Raw genomic sequence first — 27687 nt, 5'->3', positions numbered from 1 at the left:
CACAGCCTCTTCCGTCCCGCCGGTGGAAAGACGTTCCTGGAAAACCACCATCAAAAGCTGAACAAAACAACCGTCGATCCAACGGCAAACCAAAAAGAAGAAAAAGGGTACTGTTTTGGCTTTAGCCCAGCAGGCAGCCATGGCTGCAGCTGCTTCCCAAAACGCACGAAACAAAACCAGAAACACCAACACCAATAAGAAGGCGACCAATGAAACAAAAGGGAAGACGAAGAAAAAGAAGCAGAGCGCGACACCCACACGGGGCTCGGCTCGGACTCGGAGGGAGTCGAGGAGTAATAATGCCGCCGGCAAGCGCAGAAGGAAATCGCCCGGAATCCGAGTCATCCGTGGAAGAATCCACGATTCCCACAATGGAAACACCTGTCACCAGGTATCATCGACCCAAATCAAAACATATTTACTGCGGGACTTGTAGTTTAGTGGGAGCTACTACTTACTAGCAGTGGTTAGTTCGGGGTCTCAAATTCGAGTACCGTGAACCCCTACTTTTGCATGTGGGTTTTTTTTGTCCTACTTGGTGGTTTGAATTCGGAGCCCGCAACATATATATATATATATATATATATATGCATATGCTTACATTGATTTATTAACCATCGTAATTGTTAAAACTAATAGTCTAATACAATGGGCATTTTGTCTAATCGGACTATCAAGTAGACTGAATATCATTGTCCGTCGTTTTTTGGGGGTAACATGAGGTATCTGAACTTTTGGCTTGACTAATCCCATGGGTCCACGCTGATTGCCACATGCGGTGGGTAAGGTTCCACCCAAGTGGATGGCAGGCAAGGTAAGGCAAGGCCCCAAGGGAAAGAAAGTGGTAGTTTGGGTAATTCGAAACCCAGGTCAACCCGCTTTGTTATTGCCACTTCCTTGCCAATTGTGCTACCCCTAGGGGTTTGGGTTTGGGTTTGGGTTTGGTATGTATACATGAATGTAACTGTCATTTTGTTTGGTTGGTGTGAGGAAATTGCTTGAGTGATGGGAATATTTGGTGCCGTGTCGGCAAAAGACCATCGATTTTGGGGTGTCATGCAAGAACCAAAGCAGGGATAAGCAATGTGCCTTTCATTTCTGTCACATTTGCCTCCTCAACAGGTTCCTATTTTGTTTCTCTTTGCTAAAAGAATTGAACATGCAATGTGTTTTCCATTTCGTTTAACCGTAATGCTATTTGTACATTATGTTTGACACTCACAAAATTATCAACTACTTTCCAAAAATTATGCACACTTCAAAAATTATCAGTGTTTCTAAGTTTTGAAAATTATAAACACTTTTATATAATAAGAAGTGTTTATTTTTTAAAAGTTATAAACACAGAATTTTTTTTTATAATTTTTGGAAAGTAGTTGATAATTTATGAAGAAGTGTTGTTAATTCATTGATTCCTTGAAGAAGTACTTATAATTCTGTGATTATCAAAATGCAGTGTCAAAAATTGTGTACAAATAGCATTACCGTTCTTCTAAAGTGATTGTAAGTTACGTTTGTCAAGTTGAATTGAAAGCTATTTTCCTAGTTGGAAGTTCAATTTTAAGAACTTACAAGTTGAAGTCTTGTTTAAGTACAAATTGAAAATGTTAGAATTCGTCTCGGTGGCCCCCTTTCTCTCATTGTCTTCAAGTTTTAGATCTGAACCTAGGTCTGCACTTCAACACACTGAATTTTTTACTTGTATAAATAAAGGTTTTAATTAGCCAAAAAAGGAAAAATAAATGTAAGTGTCAAGAAGACGTTCATATAATATATATCCTGTATAAATATTTTATCTGAAATATAAGTGTCTGGGTTAAGGAAAAGCATAATGTTAAGAAAAAGAAAATGGGAAAACAAAGGGAACTAGAGGCTGCTGGACAAAACCAAAAAAAAAAAGAAAGAAGAAGAAGACGAGCAGCAGAATCCGTTAAAAGGCTGAACCAACAAAATATTGAATTCTCTGTTAAAGTATCCAGTTAAAGGCTGGGGCTCTAGAAGCAGAATCATGGGGGTTCAACACTATCTGCTACGAGAATCTATGTAAAATAATGGGGTTCTCAATATTGAGAGAAAGAAATTGCTAAGGTCTGAAAAGAAAGTACAGAACTTGTCTTAATATCTAGTGAAAAAAAAAGAAAAGAAAAGCAACTTATACGTATGCATTGAAATGGTTTAAAATGGAAATGGAAGAACTGCATATTCATAACAGAAACAAAAAGATCTCTGCCACAGTGAAATGGCTGACTTGAAGCTCTCACCTATAGGCTTAAAGGCTTATTTGGTAAAAGGAAAAAGAAGAGTTCATCCTGAAGGCAAATCTGCATATACACATTTTAAAGAAAATAAAGTTTATTGAACAGAAATGAAATGTTCATAAAAATGCAAAAAGTTTTTATATGACTGTTGGATATACTAGGCTTTGGCTCCTCACATGTGTGTAATTTTGACAGAAAAACACACCAAGCTTATGTTGGAGACTGAACTTGTCTACCATTTTCATTGATAATGCTGAAATTAATACAGAAAAATTTAACAACCCATCCAAAAAAGTCTCCTACAAAATATGCTAAAACGGAAAAATACTCTGACTGAAATTCAAAATTTCAAAAATACTGGAAACTTTCACACAGCCAGCTAGCTTGCCAGCTGCAATCCCTGTTTTCCTTGATCTGCTGCACTTTTTTAGCAGCAAAATATGCAGACTTCTTTAAATTTACCTGCCGAAGATGTATAACTTTCAACCTAGAGTGAAAGAAACTGAGGGAGAATTTAGTCTCTGTTTTCAGAAATAGAATGCTCTTTGTTTTGTTCTATTTTTATTTTTTGAGAGGAATGGGGGAGAGGGGGTTATGTATTTCCTGGTTTTCTGTTAGATAAGAGTAGGAAAGACACATGTTGTTCTGTGTTTTTGCCCTTATGTCATCTCAGTTTACAGACTTGTATCTTGTGTAGTAGCCCAAAATGCTTTGTAAAGAACAAGAGTAAGTGACCTTGCAGGTCTTAGCATTTAGCGTATCAACTCCAACAGAATGGAGTAGCAGACATGTTAATAGCTATTTTCTGGTTAAAGATGATGTTAGATTATTCTTCATAGGTTTAAATGTGTTGGAACATTCTAGTGTTGAAGAGTGCCTTTTAATTTTAGTTAACCTGGTTTGGTTAAGTTTAGAGCAAAAGTGTTCTGAAGGGATCAAACATTGTCCCACCTCAAAGGAAATTGAGATGTACGAGTACTGAATTACTTGTAAAGGTTTAGAAGCCAATGGCTAGTTGGCTGGACAAAAAACAGAAAAAATGTTGGTTGCTGCTGGAGATTGAGAAAATAAAAAAGAAGATGATGAGCTAAGATCAAGTCCATTTGGCCATTTAGAACCTCGGTGGAGATGGAAAAGAGGATGTCATACTTGTGCGTACAATGCAACAGAACATTTAAAAAGGAGCTGTGAAACAAAAATACAAGGATGGTTTCTGCAACCAGAATCTGGAATACCTTTCCGATCTCCTTGTTCTGGAATCTGAATGAAGTGTGCTAGTGTTCTTAGAGCCTAGAAAAAATTTGGTAAGAATGGAGATTGTGTCTTAGGCTAAGTGATAAATATGCATGAGAAAAGTGTTTGGGCAGTAAAAGTCAGGAGGAATGAGAATGGGAAAATATGAACCAGCTACAAGCTGGGAGAAGAAAATTGCTGGTTTTAGGTTTTGGGATGTTCGGTTTCCATTCCTTGGGAGAAACCTTCTACAAAAATGGAACACCCTTCTTAAGGGTTGGGAAAAATGTTGGCAAGTTTCAAGTCTAACAAAAATCAGATAAGGGGTGGAACACCCTTCTTAAAGGTTGGGACAAATGTTGGCAAGTTTCAAGTCAAACAAAAATCGGCTAAGGGGTGGAAACGGGAAGCCACAAGAGTAGGTGAGCTGGCAATAGGTTCTTTGATGATTTCTTGCTGAAACTGAATGGCTTGAGCAGGGGATGCTAAAAGCTTTGGAAAATTTCCTGAAAATGATTAACATGACTTAAATGTGTTTAAAAAGGGGTGTGGTGAAGTTTTATGTTGAGTAAACATCATTTGTGGTACCTGTCATATCGGACAACAAAATAAGCTTTTATTCAGAAAGCAGAAAGGTTAAGCAAAAGATTGATGCAATTAAAATATTTTTTTTTTTCAAACTTTGTACTTTAAATTTTATATATCTTGTCTATGAGATTAAGATTTTGAATTTTAATAGAATTTTTTTGATAGGATTAATTTGAAAGAGTCCTAGTTGTTGTACAGTTTTTAGTCAACACATGAGGATTTTTTGATGTAAGCAAGAGGTGATTTATGATAATTCTATTTGTCCTACCAATGGATCCGAAATTGTTGGCTGAGAGGGGGAAATTCTCTCCTTACCCCAGTGTTTTTTTTTTGTAAAACACAAAGATGGGTGCAAGAAGGGAATGTGTCCCCCTCTCGGCCAACAATTCTGGATGAATTTGTTGGACAACTAATAATTATCTGATGATTTAATATTGAAATGATATTGATTACCTCACTCTCCCTAATTTCTTTCATCCCGTCTCTCTGGCCTCCCTGACCTCTATGCTTCTGCTTTTCTCAATCCTGTCCATTTCTTCTTTCTATTCTCCTTTTGGTCTTCTTTCCCTGTTTTCTTCTTCTTCCTCTTCTGCAACCACTTCTTCGTCCCACATCAAAATGCAACAATAATAGAGAGGTTGCAGTATGTGTGTACATGAGATCCCTTTCTTACCTTCTACTTATAGCCACTGGTTTGCATCCTCCGTCCCACCAAAAGCACTTCCTTCCTTTCTTCAAACTCTATTCTCTCTTTTGTTATTTGTTAAGGACTCCTCCTTTCTAACCTAGCTGAATTCTCTCCCTTGTGGTTTAAGGCAGCTGCAGTTGCAGCAGTGAGGTAGCCACCTCTCTGTTTTCCTTAGCTGTTTCTGCTCCTTTTTCCTCTCTTCCTTTTCCTCCTCCATCTGGTCTCTCCTTTAGCTCTCTAATTAGGGAAAAAAGGGAAGTACCCCAAACACACACACACACACACACAAAAACCGAGGCAGTTGGGAAGAAGTGAAAGAACTGCTTCCAAGAGGTGGAACCGGTCACCCTGGTTTGGCACCTCCTACTTCACTGGGTAGCTGCTGGAAAGTTGGTCCCCCCTTGCAGGTTTCAGCAAGCAGCTTTTATTTAGGATTTCAGCAATGTAATAAGAAATTTACGCTTTTAGCTGATATTGAATACAATTGATGATTTTGTCTCCCTGAAATCTCTCTGTTCTCTAACTCTTTTAGGTCTTCTTTCCGTTTCCAAACTTCTTGTTTTCTTGTATTTTTTATCTTCTAGAAATTCTTTCTTGTTCCACATCACCTTTCCAGCTTTAACTGCTGGATTGTGCTGGCAGTTTGAGAAGGAACCAGTTGGCAGTGCTTGCCAGTAGTGGCAGTGCTTGCCAGTAGAGCTGAAAACTCTTCCTTTTTGCCTTTCTATCCCAATGATCCTCTCCTTGCTCTTTCCACCAGGTCCAGTAGCATGCTAGCTTCCTTAAGGCGCATTTTAGTCTTGTTTGCAGCTAAGTACCAAAGCAGCACATGTCCAAACTAAGGCATTGTAGAAGCCTCCTCCCAATGGTTTTGTGCTGCAACTGCACAAAGAAGTCCTAAGCCATTATGTAGTAATCTCAGATGTAGCTCCTTAGATACAGCCCTTTTTTCTAAGCTCAAATGGCAGCTATGGTGGGCAGCTAGCTTGCTCACATTGTGGACTTTGCGTTGTTTTTGTGTAGGCAGCCATCAGGCAGTCTTGCCTCAGCCTGTTATCCCTTGGGGCCTAATCAACAACCATGAAATCCTATCCTTCCACATCTTGAGAAATTGTAGGTCCTGCCTTCTCATACCCTATGCCAACGATGTGAAAAATAATGTGACAACTGATGTGAAATTTATGAAAGACAGTGCAACCGTGTCATCAAATCTAGAGGTTTCAGAAATAGTACAATATGCATATGGGAACTAAGTTAGAAAACAAATTGATCTAGGAAACAATTTTGCAACTTCAGCAATAGTTTTTGGTAAAGAGCATTCTAACTAGACAAGTTGAGATTCCTTTTTTTTTTTTCCCTCTTTTTCTTTGCATCTTTCTCTCTCTCACACACTTATAGCTTGTCTGGTTTGGTTTGTGGACATATTGTAGATATGGAGAGAAAGCAGAAGAGATGGCTGCATTGGGCGATTGGAAGTGTCCCAAATGTAGGGGCATATGCAATTGCAGTTTATGCATGTAAGTGCTCATCTAGGAGAATGCCATTTCATGATTTTCACTTGCTATGTTTTCTTGTTCTTCCTATTTGGTATTGTTGAAGGTTTATTGATGAAATAGAAATCCTGCTTTTGTAGTAAGAAGAGAGGTGGTTGTCCTACTGGCAGACTTGCACATGTTGCAAAAGCAGCAGGCTTTTCTTCAGTGTATGAGATGTTGCAACTAGAAAACTTTGACAATGTAGGAGAAGATGTTTGTGCATCACCAAAATGCAAAACTTCTCCCACAGACGTACGATACTTTCTGCTATGTATTTTGCCTTTCTTATTGATTGTTTTCCCTTTTTATACTTCTTTCCTTGTCTTAAAGTTAAGGCCATGGAAAAAATTGGTTTTGTAGGAGGGTGGAGTGGCTTTGATGAGAAAGCAAAGAAAGGAAAATAGTTTTGATGGGAAAACAAACTCCAAGTCTAAGCATAAATCTAGTGGTTCTGATGAGAAAAGTGAAATTTTAACAAAAAATTTCCACAGATAATGGAAGCATTAAGGAGACTGAAGAGATTGGGAGGATACGTGCTGGTACCTTGACTGAAAGCGTTCACTCTTTTAATAATGTTAGATCATAGTACTGTATTATTGTGCTAGGGTCCATGAGTTCAATGTTTTGGAAATGCTTGATGAATATATTGTGTTTCTTCTTGCTTCTTGTAACATGGGATATAATTGTGTTAACAGAATATATGGTCATAGATAAATATGATTGGTGCCTTAGAATCTATATAGCTGATCTGGTGGAAGAGTTGACCTGGGCTTAGCAGGGGCAACTTTTTTCTAATATAATCTCATAGCACATTATGAATTTAATTAACTAAAATAAAAAATAAAAGTAACTAAAGTAAAATTATTTCCCTTATTTTAAGATACATAATTAAATCTTACAATTGCCCTTGATGAGGTTCCACATTTTGAAAGTGGTGCAAAATCAACTCATTGTCAATGCTAGTAATAGATTTCTCAATGTGTGTGACCAAACAATCATTCATCACACTTTACCTATCTGATTATTGATTTTTAATGATCTTCATAACTGAAAATGCTCTTTCTACAGTTATTTTAGCAAAAGGTAGAGTCAATGCCAGTCTTTCACAAGCAAATAAACTAGAAGATATATATTATTTCTTCTTGTCTCAACCAAGTTGTCAGCTAGAATACCAATTCTTCTTAAATACTATAAATTCATTACTAGTGCTCAAAATCAATTGTGCATGTCTTAAGTTGAGTATCAACTGCTATGAGATCCACTAGAGAAAATTTCTGTAAAGTTGAGTAAGAGTAATCAATCTCATTAAAAGTGAAAAACTTATCATTTGGAGTCAAACATGATACACTAAGAAGTAATTAGTATTTTATTTTTGCAAATCTATAATTATGTTTTGAAGTTGTGCATTTATAACCTTATAAAATAATTTAACAATGGTGGTGTAAATTTTGAAACCTATGTAACTTGATGATGTTTGACTACTAACATGTCATTCATTTTAGAAATTTCAATTCTAATTGTTACCTTTGTGTAATCTAATGGCACCTCACACCCGCGTGGGCCGGGGGGGATGGAATTGTTTATAAATTTTAAAAATTTGTGGAGGTTTTAAAGACAATATCAAAATAGTGAATTAGAAGCAAAAGAATATAAATCAAGACTAGCAAAGGACACAAAAGATTTAGAGTTGTTTGGCTCAACTTAGCCTACTCCACTACTCTAGCTCTTCACTAGAGATTTCAAAATTCACTTAACTTTCTACTTAAACCAATTAGGTCCTCTAACAAAATCGCTAGGAAATTACAACCTCCTACTTATACCCAAGTAGGCACTCTAGCACAATCGTTAGGAATTACAACACAATTACAAGTAGAATGATCTAAGAGTTAGCACTCTCAATTACAAAGATCTCTCTAAGAATTACAACAAGGCTTAAACAAGATGATACAAAAGATACATAGCCTTGGTGGAGAGAAAAATTAAAAGTATAAGCCCTGTTGAGAAGAATAAAAACACTTGTAAGCTTTTATCACTCGATCAACCTCTCTAGTGCATCTTTGGACTGATATTTATAGACTTCTCCCGTGCATTGAATGAACTAGCCGTTGGGAGCTTTTAATTCCTGTAAAAATTAGTCGTTTAAACATGTTGATAAAGAAACAGTTGATAGTCTATTAAACCGGTCAACAATTTTCTTCGAGAAAATTGAAACACACTTACAGGTTTGGGCAAACGATCGACTTCTTTAGAAAAACGGTCAACTATTTTGACAACAAATCAACATTATACAGTGACGGTCGACTGTTTTTGAACTCAAGTGAAAAGAACAAAGAGTTGAAAATTGCCCTGTCAACAATTTAAGAGAACAGACGATTGTTTTTGTTGAAAGGCCAAAAACAGTTGACAGTTTTAACAAACTAGTCAACAGTTTTGCCTTGATTCGACAACCCAAATTTCAAAGGCACACAATGGTTGACAGTTTCACTAACATGGTCGACAATTTTGCCTTTAAAGAGAGTGTTCATGATATGGAAAATATTTTGACACTTAAGTCATTTAATTTCAAAATAAATACAAAAGATTTTGCATACATTGAAAGCATATTTATCCTTTGGCATAATTTGGATTTTTCATTTTCGATTTCCAAAGATAAAATATGTCTCATTTTCAAATATAAAGTTTTTCATCATCAAAACATTATCAAAAGTAAAACAACAATCTCCCCTTTTTTGATAATGACAAAACTATTATTAAAAATCCAAAATTCTCCCCCTTTTTGCCATAATCTAAAAAGGACATTTTTGCAAAAAATTGAAAAGAATTTGCCATTTGCAAAGGAGGGAATTGGGGCAAAACAACAATTTGAAAACAATTGGGGTAAGGAAAAAATTTAATACTCCCCCTTAATTTTAAAAACCAATATGATTGAAACTTTTAGAAAAAGATTTGCAAGCAAAATCATTAAGGTAAGCACATAATTCAAAATCACCAAATATCATCAAAATTATCACAATCATGGAGAGTTGAGGGATAGAGATGTACCACGAAGATTGAATTTTAAAAGCTTCTTACTCTTGGTTGGCAATCAATGATACTTCATTTGAAGGGTGATTTTCTTCCACTTCCCTCTTTCCTTCATACTTGATTCATCCTTTAATGATTTGACTTTGTAGCTTCATTTGGATGTCAAGCATACCTGAAATTTAACTATCCACAAGATTTTGGTGTCCAAACCATTTTGGGTCCTCCATTGTTAGCATTGAAAGTTCCCTTGAAACCCATATTTGCTTAAATTTAGTGGGATAGTTTCATATAAAACATTTGTTTATAGAATGCCTACACTTTCCATAATAATGACAAATAATTTTAAAATGTGAGACAAGATTTTTGTCTTCTTTTTGCAAAACTATTTTGCACTTTCTTCTTTTATGAAAATCTTTTCTTTGACTCTCAAGGGCATTTTTCAATGCTTAGGCATTCAAGATTGATAGTGTAGGTTGCTCTCAAGGGTTTTTCTTTTATGAAAAGTATCTCTTTAAGAGATTTTTGTATGTCTACTCATACTGGCAAGGTTAGCTCTTGTGATACAAGAGAAACAACAACACTTCCAGGGATCATACCTTCTGAAGAATTGCAGTAGATTCATGCAACCTATAGATTAAATGGGAGAAATTACCTCAAATGGTCCCAACTCATCCGAACCATTTTGAAAGGGAAAAGAAAGATAAGTCAAATCATGGGGACTAGACCAACGAAGGAAGATCCAGTCTATGCAGCATGGGATGAAGAGGATTCCATGGTTATTGCATGGTTGTGGAGTTCCAAGGCACGCAAAATAAGTTACACCTGTATGTTTCTACCCACAGCCAAGGAAGTTTGGGAGTTTATTCAACAAACCTATTCGAAAGTTAACGATGCAGCTTGGATTTATGAATTGAAGACTAAAATCACTGCTGCAAAACAAGGGAACAAGTCTGTCACAAAATATGCCAATCTCCTAAAAGGACTTTGGCAAGAAATAGATAACTACTAGGTTATTGAGATGAAACACAGCGATGATGCAGCCATATTGAAAACCTTCATTGAGAAAGACAGAACTTATGATTTTCTAGCAGCACTCAATGGGGAGTATGATCAGATTAGAATCCAAATCCTTGGTAAAGCTAATTTACCTTCACTTAATGAAATTATTTCAATTATACTGATTGAAGAAAGCAGAAGAGGTGTAATGCTGCACCCTAAACTAGTCGAGGCTTCAGCACTAGTGGCGAATGAAGGAGGTCGTGGATTCAAGAAAGACCAATTGAATGGAGACAATGGTAAGACAGTTCCTAAACACATAGGGAGTGACAACTGTGACAACCTATGGTGTACTTTCTGCAAGAAACCCAAGCATACTAGAGAGATGTGCTGGAAGTTAAATGGAAAGCCACCAAGTAAAGAATGGGGAAATAAGGGTGGACAACTACATCGGAGTCAAGGGAAAGCCAATATGGCCATTTCACACGGGGAAGAACAGATCCATGAACCAAAAGAACAGAAAGAATTCAACCAGGAGGAGATTGAAAGGTTGAGGCAATTCCTAAGTACCCTAGAAAAACCATCTATCTTAGGTAATTGCTCCTTGATACATTCAGGTAAACCTTCTATTCATTATGCTTTAAATGCCTCTGATACTTATTCTCTAGATTCCTAGATCATAGATTCTGGCACCACTTACCATATGACACTTTTCTCTTAGTTCTCTTTCACTTATATGCTCCCTATTTTAGCCTTAAGAAAATAGCTATTGCTGATGGTTCATTAATCACAGATTCACAGTAGTTGGCATAGGAGAAATTACAATCAGCCCTACTCTCACTCTTAAAAATGTCCTTCATATGCCTAAATTGTCTACCAATCTTTTTTCAATATCTAAATTATCCTCTAATGTCAACTGTAAAGTTATTTTTCTACCTTCTTGTTGCTTATTTTAGGACCAGGTCTCGGGATTGATGATTAAGCGTGCTAAGGAACGGGATGGATTATACTACCTTGACAAATCTAAGAAGCAAACTACTCCCAAATGGAACCAGCCCCTAACCTACCTCTTTGAACAGTATCAGCCCCACAAGGACACTATTTGGCTTTATCATTATAGGCTAGGACATCTTGCTTTCTCCACACTCAAGATTATGTCCCTTCTTTGTTTGCAAATCTAGATATTAACAAATTTCATTGTGACATTTGTGAACTTGCCAAGTGCAGGCGTGCTGTTTTTTCTCCTAGTAATAACAAAAGCCCATTTTCTTTTGATTTAATTCATAGTGATATTTGGGGTCCACCAACTATTCCAAATATTTCTCATGCACGTTGGTTTGTCACATTCATTGATGATTGTACACGGGTTACATGGATCTTTCTCCTTAAATTTAAATTTGATGTGAGCGACATCCTTCTAAATTTTTTCTCTATGGTCCAAACTCAATTTGAGACTCAAATCAAACAAGACCGAGTGGTCCCGGTCTCCCGATGCCTTGAAATGCTTGACTCGTCCTTCGGTTGCTCCTTCTTTGCCTTGTACTGATATTCTTTGCGTTTACGTGCAGGTATTTTGCTCGTTGTGATCGTCCGCTTTTCCTAACGTAACAAGGTAACGGCTTTGAACTTTTCAATATGTTGAGGAGAAGACCGGCATCACCCCCCGGCCCCGCGCACATTCCTACCACTTCGAGCTCTCGGCTTCGATACGGGGCCTTTGAGCAAGTTTACGATGCTACCCCTTCTGGATTCATGGTGAGGTATCCTCGTCTCGACGAGCCGGACCCTTCCCAGGTAGATGAAGGCTCCGTTAGCGTTCACTTTGTTTCTTTTGAGGTGGGACTTCGTTTTCCTCTTCCACCCTTTGCCATGGCGTGGCTGCGCCACTACAAGATCGTTCCCGCTCAACTTCACCCTAATGGTTGGGCTCAGATGGTCGGTTTCTCTATACTTTGTCGTCAGAGGGACGTCGTCCCTTCCTTGAGGCTCTTCAGTTGTTTCTATCGATTGCGAAAAGCCAACAAGGATCGTGCCCTTTATACACTCCAGAAGGTGTTGGGTTTAGAGTTGTTCAGCGCTCTTCCTAACAAGATTAATCGGTTTGAAGAACGATGGGTAGTGATAGAACCTCTGCCTAATTAGGATGCTCCTTTATACTGGAACCATCAGGATGCCAGCCAAGGGTTTTCTCCCTGCAAGGAAGTTCAGGGTGTGTATTGTCATCTAGTAGAAATGTTAACGGCGCAAGGCCCCGTCGAGTTGATGAGCCTCCTGACTTTGGAGAATTTCAGAATCGCGGGTTGGGGGGTCGTGGCACCAACTGTTCTTCCTCACTCTTCCACGCTATCCAACCAAGAAATGGAAGGAGTCGGGGAGGAAGAGAAAGGAACGTGAAGGGGAAGAAGAGTCTATTCGACGACAGGAAAGGAATAGAAGACCGGATGTACCAAAACCTCATTTTAATCATTATACTCAGCTTTTACTACCCCGATCAACTATATTAGCTGCAGTAGAGGGAGAAGGACTCTTTAAACTACCCCGCAGAGTTGACCGACCTATGGGAAAAAATCAGGGAGAGTATTGCAGATACCATCGAACCAGGGGACATTCCACTGATCACTGCAGAGAATTGAAGAATCAGATTGAGATGCTCATTCGTGAGGGGCATTTGCAAAGATATGTGAGAAACGAGGAAGAAGAAAACAGGGAACCCTGGCAAATGGGAGATAGACGTGATGGGCATGAAAGGCCAAACCCGAGACAACAAGAGAGAGGAGGAGATCGTCGGCAAGATACTCATGTAGACAATGAACCGACTCAACAGGCCATTCACGTTATTTCAAGTGGGGAAACCCTAGGTGGGGACACATCAGCCTCCCGAAAAGCATACGCCCGTTAAGCCTACCAAGTTAACTCAGTAATGGAGGTAAGAGATGATGAAGAGCCAATCACCTTCGCCCCAACCGATCGAGGTGATATAATACTCCCACATGATGATCCCGTGGTTGTCTCAGCAGTCGTAACCAAGCACCCCATCAGTAGAATTTTGGTAGATAGTGGCAGTTCTGTCAACCTGATCTATTGGAACTGTTTTGAACAAATGCATTTATCTCATGACCGGCTGAAGAAAGTATCCTCACCTCTATATAGCTTCACTGGAGAAGCGGTTCCAGTTGCAAGATCAATTCAGCTGCCTATCACATTAGGTGTGGACCCCCAACTCGTAACTCGACAAGCGAATTTTATGGTGGTTAAAACTTCCTCGGCGGAATACAATATGATCTTGGGACGCCCGTTACTCAATGATCTAAGGGCCGTAGTATCCTCATGCTACCTATTGATGAAATTCCCCACACCCGTCGGAGTAGGACAAGTTCGAGGAGATCAGAAGAAAGCCCGAACTTGCTATGTGTCGTCTACAAAAGGGAAAAGAGCTGAAGAAACCTTATCCATAGTCGAGAAAGCCATATATAAATCTTTGGAAGAAGAAGCTGCACGTAAACCTCAACCTGTTGAGGAATTGGAAGCAGTACATCTGAGTGAATCAGATTCCGAGAAAGTAGCGTATGTGGGGTCCCAGCTTCCGGAGCATACGAAAGAAGAAATTGCAAGATGCCTGCGAGAAAATTCAGACGTATTTGCTTGGAAACCAAAAGATATGCCAGGAATCAGTCCAGAAGTAATATGTCACCACTTAAATGTGGACCCCCAATTCAAGCCGGTCCGACAAAAGAAGCGAAACATTGCCCCTGATAGGCTACACACATTAGAAGAGGAAGTTGACAAATTGCTAAAAGCGGGCTTCATTCGAGAGGTATTATATCCAGAGTGGTTGGCCAATGTTGTTATGGTCCCAAAACCTAATGGAAAATGGCGTGTCTGTGTGGATTTCACCAATCTCAATAAGGCATGTCCCAAAGACTCATACCCGCTACCACGGATCGACCGTCTTGTGGACGAAACGTCGGGATACCAGTTTCTGAGCTTTCTGGATGCTTTCTCAGGTACCACCAAATAATGATGTACCCTCCAGACCAGGAGAAGACGTCATTCATCACTGAAAAGGGGACATATTATTACCAAGTCATGCCTTTTGGATTCAAGAATGCCGGAGCCACTTATCAGCGCATGGTGAATAAATTCTTTAAACAATTGCTGGGCGACACAATGGAAGCATATGTTGACGACATGATCGTGAAAAGTCGAGAAGACGAATCCCATGTAGAAAAACTAGCGCAGGTGCTGGGAGTCTTTAGACAATACAAGATGTTAAATCCAGCAAAATGTGCCTTTAGGGTACAGTCTGGAAAATTTTTGGGATACATGATCACACAAAGAGGAATCGAGGCAAACCATGAGAAAATTCAAGCAATACTGAACATGGAACCACCAGCATCAACTAAAGAAGTTCAGGGATTGACAGGTCGAATGGCAGCTCTCGGACGTTTTCTCTTCAAGTCAACTGAAAGAGAGCTACCCTTTTTGCGAACATTAAGAGCAGGAAAAAAGTTTGAGTGGACGGAACAATGCCAGAGGTCATTTGAAGCGTTAAAAGAGTATCTGAAAGAAGTTCCCCTAGTAACACGACCAGAAACTAGAGAGACATTATACTTATACTTGGGGATAAGTGATGAAGCCATAAGTGCGGTATTAATCAAGAAAGAGGGATAAGTGGATCGACCAATATATTTTGTCAGTAAGGTATTACAAGGCCCCGAGACACGTTATTCTGTGGCAGAAAAAATGGCATTAGCACTGTTAAACACATCCAGAAAGTTGAGGCCATACTTTCAAGCTCATTTGATTGTCATACTTACAGATCAGCCCTTACGAAGTATTTTGCAAAAGCCCGAATGTTCCGGTCACCTTACCAAATGGTCCATTGAGTTAAGTGAATATGATATCCAGTATCAATCTCGACAAGCTATAAAAGGACAGGCATTGACTGACTTTATTGTGGAATGCACACACTCCGGTAAGGTAACTGAAAATGAGCAGGCGTAATGGTTATTGTTTGTTGATGGAGCATCTGGTTCACAGGGAAGTGGCGCTGGGATAGTACTCGTATCCTCTAAAAGAGAAACGTTAGAGTATTCTTTGCGATTTGCTTTTCCAAGTACCAACAACGTAGCTGAATATGAAGCATCAATCGCTGGAATGAGGATAGCAAGAAAATTGGAAGTAGCACGATTGGTTGCTTATAGTGATTCTCAGTTGATTGTGCAGCAGTTTCAGGGACAATATGAAACCAGAGAGCAGATAATAGCTCAATACTTGCGCAAAGTAAAAGACCTAGCACAGACATTTCAGAGTTTTCAGTTGACACAAATAAATAGATCGCTCAATGGACATGCTGATGCTTTATCTAAACTAGCGTCCACTAAAGAGACAACAGGAAGAGCAGTATTTGTTGAAATGCTTCATCAGCCGAGCATCGAAGAAAAAGAGGTATCATGTGTGGAGGTAGGAGTGGATTGGAGATCGCCTTTCTATCGTTATCTCACTAACAATGAATTACCAGATGATCCACAAGAAGCAAGAAGACTTAAGATGCGGGCTTCAAGATTCACCATCATAGACGGGTTATTATATAAACGAGCTTACACTAGACCCTTTCTCAAGTGTTTAGGCTCTCAAGAGGCCGAATATACCCTGGCAGAAGCTCATAGTGGAATATGTGGAGAACACTTGGGAGCAAGAGCCCTAGCATCCAAAATTTTGAGAGCCGATTTCTTTTGGCCCATATTAAGGTCAGACGCGTTAAAGAAAGTCAAATCATGTGACAAATGTCAACGACACGCTCCGGTCCAACCTGCCCCGATATCTCAGCTGCAACCTGCGTTCCAGCCTATACCATTCGCTCAGTGGGGTTTGGATATTCCGGGACCTTTTCCTCAAGCACCCGGGCAAAGAAAATTTTTAATAGTGGCCACTGACTATTTCACCAAATGGATTGAAGTTGAGGCATTAGCTACCATTACGGCACGAAAAGTGGAGGCAATGGTATGGAAAGACATTGTGTGCCGGTTTGGGATACCAAGAATTATCGTTACGGATCATGGGAAGTAATTTGACTGTGACTCCTTTAGAAAATTCTGTGGCGACCTAGGAATTCAACTAAGATTCGCTTCAGTGGCGTACCCCCAAGTTAATGGACAAGCTGAGGTCAGTAACTGAACCATATTACATAGCCTAAAAACCCAACTTGAAGGAGCCAGAGGCACATGGGCCGACGAGCTACCCACCATTTTGTGGGCTTATCGAACAACTAGTCGGGTCGCTATTGGAGAAATTCCGTTCAATCTGGTATATGGAACAGAGGCTTTAATTCCCATTGAAATTTCAGTTAAGTCCCCAAGACTGATGGCATATGAGGAAGAGGACGGCGCGAGGAATTCTGAAGCATTGCGAGAAAATTTGGATTTGATTGAAGAGCAGAGGGATAACACTGCCATGAAGATAGCTGCATATCAAAGAAGAGTAGCCGATTATTTCAATTCTCGGGTAAATAACAGACCCATGAAAGAAGAAGATCTAGTACTTCGAAGATCTGTTGTAACCAACGCGCTAAGGGATGATGGAAAGCTACGAGCAAATTGGGAAGGGCTGTACCGCATTCTAAAGCTGATTGGTCCCAACACTTGCATTTTACAGACTCTTTTAGGAGACACTATGGGGAAAACATGGAATTTGAACTATCTGAAGTTGTATACGAACAATGTACCTGAGAAAATATCTGCAATAACATAAATCCTAAATGGGACCGTGGACGTAGGCACATTTAGCCGAACCACGTAAAAATGCTTGTTTACGCATGGTTGTCATTTTGTTTACATCTACGGAAAGGGAACTCACACAAGATCGAGCCCGTTGTCCCGCCTATGGCCCGGTAGGGAGGTAAACTAAGATCGAGCCTGTTGTCCCGCCTATAGCCTGGCAACGAGGTAAACTACGATCGAGCCCGTTGTCCCGCCTATGGCCCGACAACGAGGTAAATTAAGATCGAATACGTTGTCTCGCCTATGGCCCGGCAGCGAGGTAAACTACGATCGAGCCTGTTGTCCCGCCTATGGCCCGGCAACGAGGTAAACTAAGATCGAGTCCGTTGTCTCGCCTATGGCCCGACAACCAGGTAAACTAAGATCGAACCCGTTGTCCCTCCTATGGCCCGGCAACGAGGTAAACTACAATTGAGCTCGTTGTCCCGCCTATGGCCCGGCAACAAGGTAAACTAAGATCAAGTCCGTTGCCCCGCTTATGGCCCGGCAACGAGGTAAAATGCGATTGAGCCCGTTGCCCCGCCTATGGCCCGGCAACGAGGTGAAATGCGATCAAGCCCGTTGTCCCGTTTATGGCTCGGCAACGAGGTAAACTAAGATTGAGCCCGTTGTCCCGCCTATGGCCCGGTAACGAAATAAAATACGATCGAGCCCGTTACCCTGCCTATGGCCCGGCAACGAGGTGAAATGCGATCGAGCCTGTTGTCCCGCCTATGGCCCGACAACGAGGTAAACTAAGATCGAGCCCGTTGCCCCGCCTATGGCCCGGCAACGAGATAAAATACGATCGAGCCCGTTACCCTGCCTATGGCTCGGCAACGAGGTGAAATGCGATCGAGCCCGTTGTCCCGCCTATGGCCCGGCAACGAGGTAAACTAAGATTGAGCCCGTTGCCCCGCTTATGGCCCGACAACGAGATAAAATGCGATCGAGCCCGTTGCCGCGCCTATGACCCGGCAACGAGGTGAAATGCGATCGAGCCCGTTGCCCCGCCTATGGCTCGGCAACGAGGTAAAATGCGATCGAGCCCGTTGCCTCATCTATGGCCCGACAACGAGGTAAAATACGATCGAGCCTGTTACCCTGCCTACGACCTGGCAACGAGATGAAATGCAATCACACCCGTTGCCCCGCTCACAGCCCAGTAATGAGGAAAAATACGCTCAAGCTTGCCACATCGTGCATGATTTAATAGCGAAAGAAAAGTCTTGGCCTTGTATCACTAAAGTCAGCAATAAAAGAATAAATCAAGCAATAAAGAGTGGAGCACATTGAGTAGGACAAAGAAAAAAACATTCATTGATAAAACAAACAAACTACAATGAGCGGAGCACATTGGCCCGGCAACAGCGGAAAGCAAATTACAATGAGGGTTTACTTACGGGAGCGAGACTTGCGAGAGGAACGCTTAGTAGATCCCAATGACACAACAGGAATTTCAGGAGGTCCCGTGGGGAATTCCCCTTCTTCAACCTCGACCGTGTGAGGGATATCTTCAACGACCGCGCCAGGATCTTCTCCAATGGCTCCGGGATCGACCGCCATGCCTTCTTCCCCATGATTGAAAGGAAACGGATTCCAGGGACCTGTCAAATTTTCCAAATCATCCACTAGGTAAGAGTCCAAGAAAGAAGAAGGACTCAAAGGCTGATCCGGCTCATACTGGCACTAATTTACCTGATGAGACTCCTCAACCTCGCGAGTAAAAAAAAGTTCAGGAAAAGTCTCTCCCGGACGCTGAGATTCTAGATGTGCACGGGCCAGATAAAATCCATGTTTCAGAAAGTCGGAAGCATAATTTACCTTCCTATCTTGACAATCAGTTGAGAGACGATATTCCTTCACTGCTTCAGCCCGAATAGCCCGAGCATCCTTCCGACTTATCTTCAGTTCTGACAGGCGTAGAGAGTGTTCCTGCAAAAGTGCCTCATGTTGCGCCATCAACCTAACATTCTTATGCTCTTCAGCTTCTAGCTTGGAGCGTAAATCTTTAATTTCCCCGTGAAGACCCGAGGTACCAACAGAAGCCTCGGACAGTCGATCATGCATACGCCCAATCTCTGCCTCTGCATTCTTCTTCCCGAGCTCGACCCGACGAGCACGACCCTTTAACTCTTGACGCTCATCATTCCAGGAAGATTGGTGGCGTTTCCTCCAGTCTGACATTTGGACCTCTACTTGTTCACGGTAGGCCCTGTCCCTAGCGTTGGAAGCAACGATTCTTTGGATCCCTTGCACCAGGAACTGCTCTGCTTCGTCCCTAGTCTGGGCATAGTTATCACCAATAAATCGTCGTTCCTCTCGAGGGAGAATGGTGGAATAAATGAGACGAGCACCAATCCCTAGTTTAGTAACCGAGTCTGTCTCTAATACCCCTGGGAAAACTTCAAAGTCCCGACCACTAAGTTTCGTACCGTCTCCAAGAATCATGGTATGTCTCACATCGCCTGGAATGGGAAGTATAGGAGGGGGCCTCAATGCTTTCTCGCCTTCAAGACGGCGACGATCCTTCCTATTAGGAATTACAGGATGACGACATTCTTCTACCCGGGCCATGTTACCAACGAACTAAGAAGACGAACTTCGCCCTCCTTGAGAATTGGGAGCAGGAGAGGGGATGTCGACAGCCTCTTCATGAGAGAGAGGAATTGATGATGGACTTTCCGTATGAGTAGGAGCTTCAGCACTAGAGTGGTCGCTTCTTGGACGACGTCGCCTTTCCACCCCAGTGGGAGAAACGTCGGCAGGTCTGCGCGACCGAGGAGGGCGGGAGCTTGTAGATCCCTCAGCTCCATGTGTAGAAACCCCGGCCGCTGTCGCAACACGTGCCTCCTCCTTGCGGTGGCATCTACGCAACTCCATCAGCCTACCCAATCCAGCCATTTCTGCAAAAATCAATACAAAGCATTTAGTGTGGAGGAATAATGCAATAATGGAAAAAAGAAAGATAATGGCGAAAGATATTCTACCCCCAGGAGTGTTTTCCTCCTGAGGATTAAAAGGAGGAAGGGAAGATGATCCAGGCATTTCCATCTCTTCCTCCCCGACTCCTTCCATTTCTTGGTTGGATAGCGTGGAAGAGTGAGAAAGAACAGTTGGTGTCATGACCCCCCAACCCGCGATTCTGAAATTCTCCAAAGTCAGGAGGCTCATCAACTCGACGGGGCCTTGAGCCGTTAACATTTCTACTAGATGACGATACACGCCCCGAACTTCCTTGCAGGGAGGAAACCCTTGGCTGGCATCCTGATGGTTCCAGTATAAAGGAGCATCCCAATTAGGCGGAGGTTCTATCACTACCCATCGTTCTTCAAACCGATTAATCTTGTTAGGAAGAGCGCTGAACAGCTCTAAACCCGACACCTTCTGGAGTGTATAAAGGGCACGATCCTTGTTGGCTTTTCGCAATCAATAGAAACAACTAAAGAGCCTCAAGGAAGGGACGACGTCTCTCTGACGACAAAGTATAGAGAAACCGACCATCTGAGCCCAACCATTAGGGTGAAGTTGAGCGGGAACGATCTTGTAGTGGCGTAGCCACGCCATGGCAAAGGGTGGAAGAGGAAAACGAAGTCCCACCTCAAAAGAAGCAAAGTGAATGCCAACGGAGCCTTCATCTACCTGGGAAGGGTCCGGCTCGTCGAGACGAGGATACCTCACCATGAATCCAGAAGGGGTAGCATCGTAAACTTGCTCAAAGGCCCCGTATCGAAGCCGAGAGCTCGAAGTGGTAGGAATGTGCGCGGGGCCGGGGGGTGATGCCGGTCTTCTCCTCAACATATTGAAAAGTTCAAAGTCGTTACCTTGTTACGTTAGGAAAAGCGGACGATCACAACGAGCAAAATACCTGCACGTAAACGCAAAGAATATCAGTACAAGGCAAAGAAGGAGCAACCGAAGGACGAGTCAAGCATTTCAAGGCATCGGGAGATCGGGACCACTCGATCATGACCGAGTGGCCTCGACGAAAAATAAGGCTGCCACTCGGTCATGATCGAATGGCCCCAGTCGCATGTCATGGCCACTCAGTCATGACCGAGTAGCCCAGTGAGAGCTCGCCCAAATGGAGAAAATGAAGACGTGGCCCAGAAAATGCGCCGAGACCTGAGAGAATTTGAGTTTTGAAGCACCACGCCTGATCCTTGTGAGAATTAAATGAAGAGTTGAAGCCCTATTTATAGGGGCTCAAAAGGCAAAAAAGTTGAAAGCCGTGGAACGAATACAAAAAATGAAGAGCAAATACACAAAAATGATTTTCCGAAAGATAAGCAAAGTGCGTCAGGATGTTCCGGGGTCATATACTTTTTTACCCGACCTCTCAGCTAAAAAAACAGGGAGCAATTGATGTACTCGGGAAGGCGAAGCGGATATATGATCAAGTGTGGGCCCCCTAATATCAGGGAGATAAAGCGAAATTGGGAAGCCTTGGAAGACCCACTCGGCCGGGCCGGGTGGAAGCCCACTCGGTTGGACCGAGTGGGGCATCACTCGGCACAACCGAGTGGCCAAGACCACTCGGCATAGCCGAGTGGCTAAGCCCCCACTCGGCATGACCGAGTGGGGGGCCACTCGGCATTGCCGAGTGGTATCCCCCCTCACTCAGTGCAACCGAGTGGGGGTCCACTCGGTATGGCTGAGTGGGGGGTCACTCGGTCATGCCGAGTGGTCCCTCCCCCAAACTTGGCCTAATCGAGTGGAGGTCACTCGGCATGCCGAGTGACCTTTCGGGATTGACGATCAAGCCGAATGCCCCCCGTCTCGCCAGCCAAATGGGCCCCGAAATTCCCGGAATGGGCCACGAAAATCTCGCCGAGAATACTGCGAGGCCCCTCTCTCTCCTCCGCTATAAATATGAGACCCCACCTTCATGTCAAGGTACGCAATTTTGAGTAATTGAAGCACACTTTTCTCATTTTCTCTCGAGATCTGACTCAAGCATCGGAGGGTTTGCGCGAGGACCCCCACCCGCGTCCTAACGGTGCTCTCGTTTTGTAGGCCACTCGTCATCAAGGCCACTCGTCATCAGGGTCACTCGTCATCAGGGCCACTCGTCATCAGGGCCACTCGTCACCAGGGTCACTCGTCATCAAGGTCACTCGTCATTAGGGCCACTCGTCACCAAGGTCACTCGTCACCAGGGCCACTCGTCATCAAGGTCACTCGTCATCAGAGCCACTCAGTCATAGGCCACTCGGTCATTTTAGGCCACTCAATCATTTTAAGCCACCTGATCATTAGCCCACCAGATCATCAGCCCTATCAGATTATCAGATCTGGACCTTCAGCAGATCTAATTGCTTGTCAAGATTCTCAGCAGCAAAGACACGACTCTCAAGACTCTTGCGTCTATCCGCAATTAAAAATAGATTGTTGTATTTTGGCAACAACAAGTAGATTTTCCAAGGTGATGTAAACCATGGGGTATAAACCAAGGACCACACCTTGTTCATAAAACACTCAGGTTCAAGTTCAGGTTCAATTACAACCCTTATTGTCTATGTTGATGATATTATAGTAACAGGAAAAGATGAGGAGAGACAGAACTTGGGGAGATGTTTGGCTATAGAATTTGAAATCAAGGAACTAGGGAATTTAAAATATTTCTTAGGTATTGAAGAGACACGATCTAGGCATGGGATATTCATATCTTAACACAAGTATGTTCTTGACCTTTTGAGGGACATAGGAAAAATAACTTGCAAACCAGTCAGCATCAGCATCCCGATTGATCCTAATCACAAGCTAGGTGAAGCAAAGGGAGACAAGGATACCAACAAAGAAGCTTATCAAAAATTGGTTGGCAGGCTAATTTATCTATCGACATAGCCTATGCAGTGAGCATAGTAAGTCAGTTTATGCACAAATCCAAGGAGCTTCACTTGCAAGCAGTCTATAGAATTCTGCACTACCTCAAAGGTACCCTAGGAAAGGGAATTTTGTTCAAAAAGGGGGCTAAACTTACCCTAGAGTCCTATACCGATGCAGATTATGCAAGCTCAATAGTTGATAGGAGATCTACTACAAGATATTGCACTTTCTTGGGAGGAAATCTAGTTACTTGGAGGAGTAAAAAGCAAATTGTTGTGGCTAGGTCAAGTTCAAAATCTAAATTTTGAGCAATGGCACAAGGTATATGCTAGTTGCTATGGTTGAAAATTATTTGTGAAGACTTGAGACTAAAGTGGGATAGCCCTATGAGACTCTATTGTGACAATAAGTCTATTATCAGCATTACACACAATCTTGTACAACATGACCGAACAAAATACATTGAGGTTGACTAACATTTTATTAAAGAAAAACTGAACAATGAGCTTATTTGTACTCCCTATATACTGAGTGAATCCCAGCTAGCTGATATTCTAACCAAGGGACTCCTTAGTTCTGTCTTCCACTAGATTATAGCCAAACTGGAAATGGATAATATTTATTCACCAACTTGAGAGGAAGTGTCATGAATCAAGATAGAAAAAATCAAGAAGATTTGTCATAAATCAAGGCTGGATACATCAAGAAGATTGATAATAATATTCTGTAAAGTTAAAACTGTAAATTAGGTCTATATTTCTGTAAATAGAAGAATACTCGATTAGGAAAGATCATTCAGTTAGGAGAAATCCACTTCCATATTTAAGAAGCTAATCTATATATATGGCTATCAAGTAAATGAAAGAAGTGTGCATTTTTTTCCACAAAAATATTTTGACACTCTCGATTTCAAAATAAATACAAAAGATTTTGCATACATTGAAAGCATATTTATCCTTTGGCATAATTTGGATTTTTCATTTTCAATTTCCAAAGATAAAATATATCTCATTTTCAAATTCTAAAGATATAAAATTTTTCATCATCAAAAGTAAAACAACATTGATTGTTGCAAAATGAGCAAATTTCATCAAATAAAGATTCCCATCTACTGTCTTGGTCTTTCCTATCATAATAATACTTCCTTAATCTTTTTGGTTACTTTTGCATTTTTTTTTTTTTCTAAAATTGACCCACGAGTTATATATTTAGCAGGGCAATTTTGTTAAAAAAAAAAAAATATCTTTTTACACAAGATGCATTTTTCACAAAATTGAGGGGGCAATTGCCCACCCTCGTGTATATGTGTTGCAGCCTCACGTATGATTGACCCCACTTAGTGAGATTAAAGTTCTGTGTGTTGTTATTGTTGTTTTCTTGCTTAGTATAAATCAACTGTCAGCAGGAGCTTGCAGTAGCTTCAACTAGAGGATGCAAAAGAGGAAGAAGCTGTTTGGATATAAAAAGTGATTCAGAATTAGAATCCAAGACTTTGAAATTGAATGAACAAGAGAAAGAAATTCCGAATGGGAAGCTAAAAAGAACAAGAAGTGTTGGTTTAAATGATAATGTAACAGACGGCAACAAGGGTGATACTGCGTTCAAAAAGAAAACATGTCTGAAGAGATGCCAGATTACCAAGGAAATTCCTGCTGGAGAAGAAAAGGCATGTGGAAGGGGTGATGCCATCCAATCAAAAAAAGGAAGGTCTAATAAGCAGGGTCTGAGGAAAACCCATACAAGGCCATATAAAATAGAAGACAACAAGACAAGAAAATCCAATGAGGATGAAGCCATACGTAAGCAAGTCACTGGATTTCACAAGCGTCAGAAGACTGCAGAAGTTCGAACAAATGGTTCTGATGCTGATATCTCACTGCCTCAAGGCATTGAATTAACAAATGTTGCTGACTTTGACCTGCCTGCGGAGGATGTTGGCCATGCCTTGCAACTAATAGAATTTTGTGAAGCTTTTGGAAAGGTTTGGTAGAATATCCATTGCTTTGATAATCAATATTAAACCACTTTTTCAATTAACCCATTCCATTTTGGTAGTGTCTTTATAGCATTAATTCATACTACTGTTGAGATTCCTTAACTTACTGATTGTATTTCTTATGGAACAGGGCTACCTCAGCTGTAAATCAAATTCCATGCTTCTAGATTTGCTGCCGAGATTTCTACTTTGTTAAAGTTTCTATGTTTGTTTTCAATCAGTAGTGTCCATCCAAACATGTCAATCTTTGGATGCTTAATCACTGCTTTGTTGATAATGGTTAGGTTCTTGATCTAAAGAAAGGACAGCCTGGATATTTACTTCAAGAATTAGTGTGTGGACGAAGTTCCCATGGGATCCTCCAGTCACCAATTGTTGGGTTGCATATCAAGTTGCTTTCTATGATACAAAATGATTCAGGAAAAGAGTATGTTTCTGTCAATTTGAGAAATTTTACAGGCTTGGTCATTCCAAAAACAATTTCTCTGCAGGTACGTCCCCTTGAAAACTAAAGGTAGAAATTCCTGGTTACTAGCTCTTAAAACATTCATCTCTGAGTCCCAGGATCGATCGAAAGAACTGTCGTCGGATTGCAGTAATTTTGCGACTGATGAATATGGAGACTTAAGCCCCTCAATGAAGCTCAGACTTTTGAATTTTCTATGTGATGAAGCTCTTGGCACAGCGTAAGTGATAATTTGGTTCTCCAAATTTGTTCTGCCTCTCTCCCATTTGAGTAAAGATTTGTAGACAATTGTTCTGATTTCCAGAGAGTTGAGGAGATGGATTAATGAACAAAACTCAGAATTTGCTGAAGAAAAGAGAAAATCAAAGGAAATTTTTCTTGCTGAAAGAAAGAAGGTAATTAATTCAATTCGTATTTGGTGCATATGCTGAATGCCTATTGCCTATTTACTATGCTATCCTATCATATGATTGTATATGCAGGAGAGGAACATGAAAATGAAGCTGCAGGATGAGATGGCTAGAGCTATTGTCGTGAAAAATGGTCCTCCTCTTTCTATTTCTGAACACCAGGACCTTGTTTTGAAGATTAAGGCAGAAGTTTCTCAAACGCTTGTGGAGAATTTTGAAGCAAAATACCTAGAGATCAAAAGTATGCTGCCATGTGTCCAAATTCGGTAGTCTAGATGAGCTAGTATTACATATGCCTCTCTCTCACAAATATATCCCTTCATCAACATTGTCCTTGCATCTACGTTTTTCTATTTCTTTTTGGAATGTTTTCTGAAGTCTATAACTTTTCATGGAAATCTTATTTCAAAATTAATAATCTAATTTTATTTCATAAGTGTTTGTTACTCAAGAAACTCATCCTCTGGTACAATAATCAAAGCCTTTGTGAACACTATTGCATTAGGGCTTGCCGCCTTCTGCATTTCTTCAGGCATATTTACATTAAAAAAACTACTGTTATAAATTCGTAGGCCGGTTGCCCTGTATTATTTCTGCGTTTGTTTCACAGTTTCTGCAGGAATATTGCTCGAATCTATTGAACTGACTGATTAATTTGCTTACGCCCTTAGAGAAACAGAGATCGCATGCAGTTAGGTTAGAGCCTCTACTTTTTGATGGAAATGGTCGCAAATTCTGGAATTTGAGAAGCCACTCTAGTGAGAGAGACGTTCTGCTTCAAGGTATGTCTTATACCAACATTCAGAAATTTCAAGGTTCTGAGTTCAGATCTGGGCAGGAATTTGATCTTCTATTTGTAGCTTTTATATTATTTTATGCTCTCCTATTAATACACAGACATTCGTTATGCATATGGGGATTACAATTACTTCCAAGGAAAGATGGTTTAGCTATAATGTTGAGGAAAGGGAAGTTGTCAAAAAATATGTTTCAAGGTATTTTAGACCATTTTCGTGCATAAGTTCCAATTGTCATAGCTGTTTAAATTTTGTGGAATCTGCTGAAGTTTGATTTTAAGCATCTGATGCCTGCTTCATTGGTAACAATTTTGAATCATATATTTACTTTGTTGCAGGCAGCTTGGAAGATGAGAAAGAGAAGTCTTCAATATCTTCTCAACCATTTACACCACTGTACTGTTCTGTACTGTATACTCTGTTTTGGCGTAGCTTCTTGTCACTGTACTTCTGTTCTGTACTGTATACTCTGTTTTGGCAAGGCTTTTTGTGCGTGTTATTTGGCTGGGGATGTTGAAGAGCATTATAGCTGTGGTCCATGTAATGCTCCATGTTCAATTATGCTTCCCAGCTTATAAATTTCATGGCTTGTCATCTAACAGCATTTCAGCACAGACGTTAGCGCAGGGATTTCAAGTGATATGTCATTTGAAATTTGTAGCTTTAAATGTTTGCATTATGAGATTTATCTATTTCTTGGGTCCAAATTCCAGGTGGCTTTGGACAAATGTGGATGCTAATGTATAGAAACAATGGATTTGAAATTTCAAACTCCAAGTGAGAAATGAAAGGGTCAAATGACCCGAGGCAAATGCAACTGAAAGAACATCTTGTTTAAGACCAAAACCAAAGCATCAAATTCTCTGAAGGGTTGAAGGCTGGTAGAAGCAGGGGGCATCATGGCCTAGAATGTCCTAAATCAGAATATCCCTCACCAGCTACAAAACACCAACTTACCCACAATTGCACCAACTTAATGACAATAATTCAAGCCTGTTATAAAACAAGACGGTTGGTGCTTCAGGAATGCTTCGAAACCAACCAATTAAAAAGAAAAAAAACCTGCACCAACAATGGGGTCAAGTATTTACAGAGCCAAGCGTATATGA

At 40.9% G+C, this 27687-nt stretch overlaps 1 protein-coding gene across 5 annotated transcripts; it reads left to right on the top strand.

Moving 5' to 3' along the window:
• Positions 1–27526, top strand: LOC127789880 (uncharacterized). 5 transcript variants are annotated; one of them, XM_052318937.1, is made up of 11 exons: positions 250–391; positions 6198–6284; positions 6401–6554; positions 24315–24890; positions 25190–25396; positions 25470–25591; positions 25676–25766; positions 25854–26022; positions 26453–26563; positions 26723–26776; positions 26917–27526. In XM_052318937.1, the coding sequence occupies exons 1-11, from the start codon at positions 300–302 to the stop codon at positions 27093–27095; spliced, it is 1842 nt and encodes a 613-aa protein (XP_052174897.1). In that variant the 5' UTR covers positions 250–299; the 3' UTR covers positions 27096–27526. The 5 variants fall into 5 exon arrangements, with proteins under 5 accessions (XP_052174898.1, XP_052174897.1, XP_052174899.1 ...); XM_052318939.1 differs by having other exon boundaries at positions 26679–26776; positions 26917–27011; XM_052318940.1 differs by lacking the exons at positions 250–391; positions 6198–6284 and adding an exon at positions 6663–6841 and having other exon boundaries at positions 6407–6554; positions 26917–27525.
• The last annotated feature ends 161 nt before the right edge of the window (positions 27527–27687 follow it).

The sequence above is a fragment of the Diospyros lotus genome, chromosome 14, assembly GCF_014633365.1.
Source record: "Diospyros lotus cultivar Yz01 chromosome 14, ASM1463336v1, whole genome shotgun sequence".
In the NCBI taxonomy this organism is placed as follows: Eukaryota; Viridiplantae; Streptophyta; class Magnoliopsida; order Ericales; family Ebenaceae; genus Diospyros; species Diospyros lotus.
Note: the sequence above shows the minus strand (reverse complement) of the source record. Positions and strands in the feature narration are given on the sequence as shown.